Genomic DNA, 6,000 nt, shown 5'->3' with positions numbered 1-6,000 from the left:
CCTGCACCCGCCACGCCGTCTCCAGCAGCCGCAGCCCCAAGCGAAATCCGGTGACTTCTAACCTTTGTTATTTCGTTATTTCATATTGCATTTTAGTTCATTCTTTCATATCCCATCCTTAGTACTAGGCTCGTAGTAGCCCGTGTACCTTGACTTGCGTGGGATTTGTGAACATTGCCTGTTGTCTGTTGTTGCTGTTGCTGTGGTCGCTTCTTAGTTTTGCTTCGGGAGTATTCCTTTGAACGTGTGTGTGTCTTGTATATCCTTGCTGCTGCTTTGATATTGCCACCGGGTATATCCTTATATTTTCCTACTTTTTCGTGTAGTTGTGGCTGTGGGTGGTAATGGGTGGTTAGGGTCATGTCCGAGGGGGTTGGGGCGTGGGGCTGTGGTGGGGGCGGGAGATGGGGAGAGAGCGGGAGTGGGTGGGAGGCCAAGGTTTGGCCGAGAGGGGGGGTAGTGGGGGGCGCGTGGATAGCGACGGTAGGCTGAGGGTTGGGTCTTGGAATATAGGGACCCTTCAGGGGAAGTCCATAGAGCTGGTGAAGATTCTTAGGAAGAGAAGGATCAACCTTGCGTGTGTCCAAGAGACCAAGTGGGTAGGGTCTAAGGCTAGGGATGTAGACGGTTACAAGCTGTGGTACTCTGGGAGCGACAGGCGTAGGAATGGAGTTGGCATCTTGGTAGATGAAGAGCTTAGAGGTCAGGTAGTGGAGGTGAAGAGGATCAACGATAGGTTGATGACTATTAAGTTGGTCATTCGGGGGTTTACCCTGAACGTGTGTAGTGCCTATGCGCCGCATGTGGGATCGGAGGGGGAGGAGAAGATGCGGTTCTGGGAGGCTCTGGAGGAGGTGGTGAGAGGCGTGCCCAGTTCGGAGAAGATTGTGGTAGCAGGGGATTTCAACGGGCACATCGGGGCGCTACCGGGAGGCTTTGGGGACGTGCATGGTGGTTTTGGTTTTGGGGAGAGAAATGAAGAGGGTGCGACCCTATTGGAGTTTGCGAGGGCGTTTGGGCTGGTGGTGGTGAACTCGGGCTTCCCGAAGAAGGACGAGCACCTGATCACTTTTCGGAGCGCGATAGCCAGGACCCAGATTGACTTTTTGTTGCTTAGGAAAGGGGATAGGGCGTTGTGTAAAGACTGTAAAGTCATCCCGAGTGAGAATCTTTCGACCCAACATAGGCTCTTGGTTATGGATTTGGGTATAAAGAAGAATAGAAAGAGGAGGAGTAAGGAATGTAGACCGAGAATTAAGTGGGGCGGCTTGACGCCAGTGAATGCGTGGGAGATAGGGGAGAGGTTGGCGGGAATGGGGGTGTGGGAGTGTAGGGGGGACGTGGATAATATGTGGGACAGGGCGGAAACGTGCATCAGGGAGAATGCGAGGGAGGTGTTGGGTGTTTCTAGGGGCCGGGCCGGACATCATCGGGGGGATTGGTGGTGGAATGAAGAGGTGGGGAAGAAAGTGGAGACCAAGAAAGAGGCGTATGCTAAGTTGGTGGAAAGTAAGGACGAAGAAGAGAAGCGGGTAAACAGGAAAGAGTACAAGCTAGCGAGGAAGGAGGCGAAGTCAGCGGTCACGGCAGCTAAGACGGCCGCTTTTGAGAGCTTGTATGCAGGGTTACAGGGGAAAGGAGGGGAGAAAAAGTTGTTTCGACTCGCTAAGGCTAGGGAGAGGAAGGGTCGTGACCTCGATCAGGTGAGGTGCATTAAGGGGGAGGACGGTAGAGTGTTGGTGGAGGACGGTCACATAAAGAAGAGATGGCAGTCGTACTTTCATACGCTCTTGAATGACGAGGGGGACAGAGCTATTGTGTTAGGGGAACTGGAGCACTCAGGGGAGTGTCGGGATTTTAGCTATTGTAGACGTTTTAAGGTAGAAGAGGTTAGACAGGCAGTCCGCAGGATGCGAAGGGGTAGGGCGACGGGACCGGATGAGATACCGGTAGAGTTTTGGAAGTTCGTTGGAGAGGCTGGTGTAAGGTGGTTGACTGCATTGTTCAATGAAATTTTCAGGACGGCAAAGATGCCCGAGGCGTGGAGGTGGAGTACCATGATCCCCTTCTATAAGAATAAGGGGGACATTCAGTGTTGCAATAACTATAGGGGGATTAAGTTACTGAGTCACTCTATGAAGATATGGGAGAGAGTGGTCGAGGTGAGGCTGAGACGGATAGTGTCTATTTCGGAAAACCAGTTCGGATTTATGCCCGGTCGCTCGACGACGGAGGCAATCCACCTGGTACGGAGGTTGGTGGAGCAATATAGGGAGAGGAAGAAGGATCTGCACATGGTGTTCATCGACCTGGAAAAGGCGTACGACAAAGTCCCCAGGGAAGTGCTTTGGAGATGCTTGGAGGTGAGAGGAGTACCGCAGGCATATATACGAGTAATTAAGGATATGTATGAGGGAGCGAAAACCCAGGTGAGGACGGCGGGAGGAGACTCAGAGCATTTCACTGTCCTGACAGGATTGCATCAGGGATCTACTCTTAGTCCCTTTTTGTTTGCGTTAGTAATGGATGTGTTGACGCGGCGTATCCAAGGGGAGGTGCCGTGGTGTATGCTTTTTGCAGACGATGTAGTCCTGATAGATGAGACTCGAGGGGGTGTGAATGACAAATTAGAGTTGTGGAGGCAAACTCTGGAGTCTAAAGGGTTCAGGGTGAGCAGAACCAAGACAGAGTATGTGGAATGTAAGTTTAATGACGTGAGGCGGGAGGATGAGGTAGTAGTGAGGCTAGAAGCACAGGAGGTAGGGAAGAGGGATAAGTTCAAGTATCTCGGGTCCGTGATCCAGAGTAACGGTGAGATTGACGAGGATGTCTCGCACCGTATTGGGGCGGGATGGATGAAGTGGAAACTCGCATCGGGGGTGCTGTGTGATAAGAAGGTGCCGCCCAAGCTTAAAGGCAAATTCTATAGGGTGGTAGTCCGTCCGGCCTTGCTGTATGGAGTGTTGGCCAGTTAAGAACTCCCACATCCAAAAAATGAAGGTGGCAGAAATGCGGATGTTGCGCTGGATGTGTGGACTGACCCGAGGGGATAGAGTTCGGAATGAGACTATCCGGGAGAAGGTTGGTGTGACTTCAGTGGAGTGTAAGATGCGGGAAGCACGATTGAGATGGTTCGGACACGTGAAGAGGAGGGGCATGGATGCCCCGGTCCGTAGGTGTGAGAGGCTAGCGTTGGATGGTTTTAGACGGAGTAGGGGTAGACCGAAGAAGTACTGGGGTGAGGTGATTAGGCGGGACATGGAACAGTTACAGCTCACCGAGGACATGACCCTAGATAGGAAGGTCTGGAAGATGCGAATTACGGCAGAGGATTAGGGCCAGTTCGGGTCGCTAGTGTAGGGATTTAATTGGTGGGGGTGTATTCCTGTTATGATTCCGTATTCAGTGTTTCGCGTTCCGTGTTCCATGCTTATTACGAATCTGTGTGCTTTCCTCTGCTTTATATTCCTGCATTCATGCTTTACTCTGTTTTATATTCCCTATGGGTGCCGTATCTATGCTATGTCATCTTCTTCTGTGCTGTACTATGTGTTTGTGTGATATCGCGTGACTTGAGCCGGGGGTCTTTCGGAAACAGCCTTTCTACTTCATCAGAGGTAGAGGTATGGACTGCGTACATCTTACCCCCCCAGACCCCACCAAGTGGGAATACACTGGGTTTGTTGTTGTTGTTGTTGTTGTATAAGTGAATCATATATTAAAATAATTATGTTTTTGTTTCTTTTGTCTTCTGTATTTCTCTGTGTGTCTGGATCTGATTCTGTTGCATGCCTTAATGTTAAATTCTTTATTAAACTTTCCTCTGTAAATTTCCCAGAATAGTTTCTGGATTTTGTTAGCTCCCTGCACATAGTATAGTTTATTTGTATTTGGAGCTAACAGTTTCACTATGTTAGTGTAGTCTTGCATTTTTTTCCTTCAGCCATTGCCCCTTATGGACTTTGTTATCTCCTTTTCTAGCATAGACAAATGTATTGTAGCTAATAATACTTCTTTTATAACCATTGCATATTCTTGATGCCAGTAATGAAACAACATTAAAAAAGGTTATTAAACTGCTTCTTGTTTTGGAACATCTTTTCTGCTTCTCCCCCTTGTTAAAATGAAGTGATTCTTCTGATTTTACTGTGTATTGCAATTCTGTCTGCTTTCCAGACAATTCAAAAGCATGTAGTCAGCAAAGCTTATCCACTGAGAGTGATGCTGCAACATCTTCAGCTGTAGATCAGAGGTAGGCACCATCTTTGTTTGCTCTTATATACTTGATCTTCCAACCATCAACTCCAATGTTTCTTCAGTTTCCTCCTACTATTAGCTCTGCTCGTAAATCGTTTTTTTTCTTCAAATTTAATGCCATTGAAAATTACTTTAGCTTCTTTCAGATTTTATTGGCTAGGCTCTGAGCAACGGGTAATCTACTTCTCAGATGTTATATGATTTTTTTTGGTAGAAATGAGATTACAGTCTAAGTATTTCGATTTTGAATACTATTTCTAATCCATTAGTTGACTGGGCTGAGCCTCTAGTTCTATTATTCTTTTCCTGGATTTTTCCTACTCTATATGCCTTAAAAATTAATGGCTCACGGAATCATCTCTCATGCAGTTCTCATGATACTGGAGCCTCGAAAAATGAAGCAGCATCTGTTGACTCAACTACCGCTTCACCTAGTGGTGAGGGTACAGAACAGATAAGCGGGTCAGCAAGCCATAGTGGAACTATAGTGACAGCTTTAGCTCAGGCAGGCAACACTTTAAGCCAAGCACAAGCAGAACTCGTGCTAACTCCACTCCGGCTTGCTTTTGAGACGAAGAATGGAAAAATCATGGAGCTTGCTTTGGATTGTCTTCATGTAGGTTCCTGCTGCTGTCTTTTAGTGTTCCTTTAAGCCTAGGCACTTGGAAATTTGATTCTCTTTATTATTTCTGTTAGGCATCTTTAGTTTCTTCCTTCTGAAATTTCTTGCCATCGTCCAGGCTACACACTTGGGTAGGTGTATTGGAGCAAAGATGGGGAGGGAACTGATTACTATTGAATTACAGCTATTTAATTTCATCTATACATGCATCATGTACCTCATTTGCTCTATTTTTTGTTTCTATTTCTCATAGTTGAGTCATTTGTACCAATCTTTCTAATACCTGGTTTACTTATGCGTGAATGAGCATGAATACCTTAAGTGAATATGGCAACTGTTTCATATTGATAAAACAGATATCGTTGTATTTTTCATAAATTGGATATCTAAGAATGTTTTTTCGGGTGCTTAGAGATTTTCAATTTTTTAATTCTCTCTTGATATCTTCAGAAACTCATTGCATACGACCATCTAGAGGGAGATCTTGGCTTAGATGGTAAGAAAAATGTGACGCTTTTTACAGACATCCTGAACAGGGTCTGCGGCTGTGTGGATAATTTGTCGCCCGATAGGTAGACCTCTCTTATTTTTATTTTTTCTCAAGTAGATTCCTTAAGTTTTCATGAAATTGTATGCACCTGTTAGCTATGTGCCTTTATATATATATATATATCTTACCCAATATTTCTGGAGTGATAAATTTTTGAGGATTTCTATGCAGTACGACTCTTCAGGTTCTGAAGGTACTTTTGACCGCTGTAGCATCCGCCAAGTTTAGAGGTATGCAACTTTTGTAAGAGATGCTCTTTTCTTCTCCTTTTTTTGTTACTCTTGAGTCTTGTCCCAACTTACTTTACCCTTCTTCCATCTTGAGTTTGTTCCAAATTCCTCGACTTGTTTCCTAAATGGGAAAGTTTTATATCTGTAGAAGTCCAACTTAATGTAAACTAGGACTCCCTTTGTCCCAATTATATTCAAAATTTGCAATGTCCCAAAATTTATTATGACGCCATTCAGTATTAATTGTGTCTCACTTTAATTTTCATAACATTTGATGTTTTGATATATTTAGTAAATAAAATCTAGCTTTGATGTGATGTTTTTATTCAATTTCTGTTTTA

The 6,000-nt window shown here is 45.4% G+C and overlaps 1 protein-coding gene across 1 annotated transcript in view; it reads left to right on the top strand.

Moving 5' to 3' along the window:
- LOC107852876 (brefeldin A-inhibited guanine nucleotide-exchange protein 5) overlaps nt 1-6,000 on the top strand; it is a 95,001-nt gene that overhangs the window by 9,599 nt on the left and 79,402 nt on the right. The window contains exons 2-5 of the mRNA XM_016697922.2: nt 4,177-4,252; nt 4,627-4,873; nt 5,330-5,451; nt 5,601-5,659. Coding sequence (XP_016553408.2) covers nt 4,177-4,252; nt 4,627-4,873; nt 5,330-5,451; nt 5,601-5,659 — 504 coding nt within the window. The remainder of the gene's footprint in view (nt 1-4,176; nt 4,253-4,626; nt 4,874-5,329; nt 5,452-5,600; nt 5,660-6,000) is intronic.

Source organism: Capsicum annuum, chromosome 3 (genome assembly GCF_002878395.1).
Source record: "Capsicum annuum cultivar UCD-10X-F1 chromosome 3, UCD10Xv1.1, whole genome shotgun sequence".
In the NCBI taxonomy this organism is placed as follows: Eukaryota; Viridiplantae; Streptophyta; class Magnoliopsida; order Solanales; family Solanaceae; genus Capsicum; species Capsicum annuum.
The sequence above is the reverse complement of the archived record's forward strand: the minus strand, read 5'-3'. Positions and strand labels throughout refer to the sequence as shown.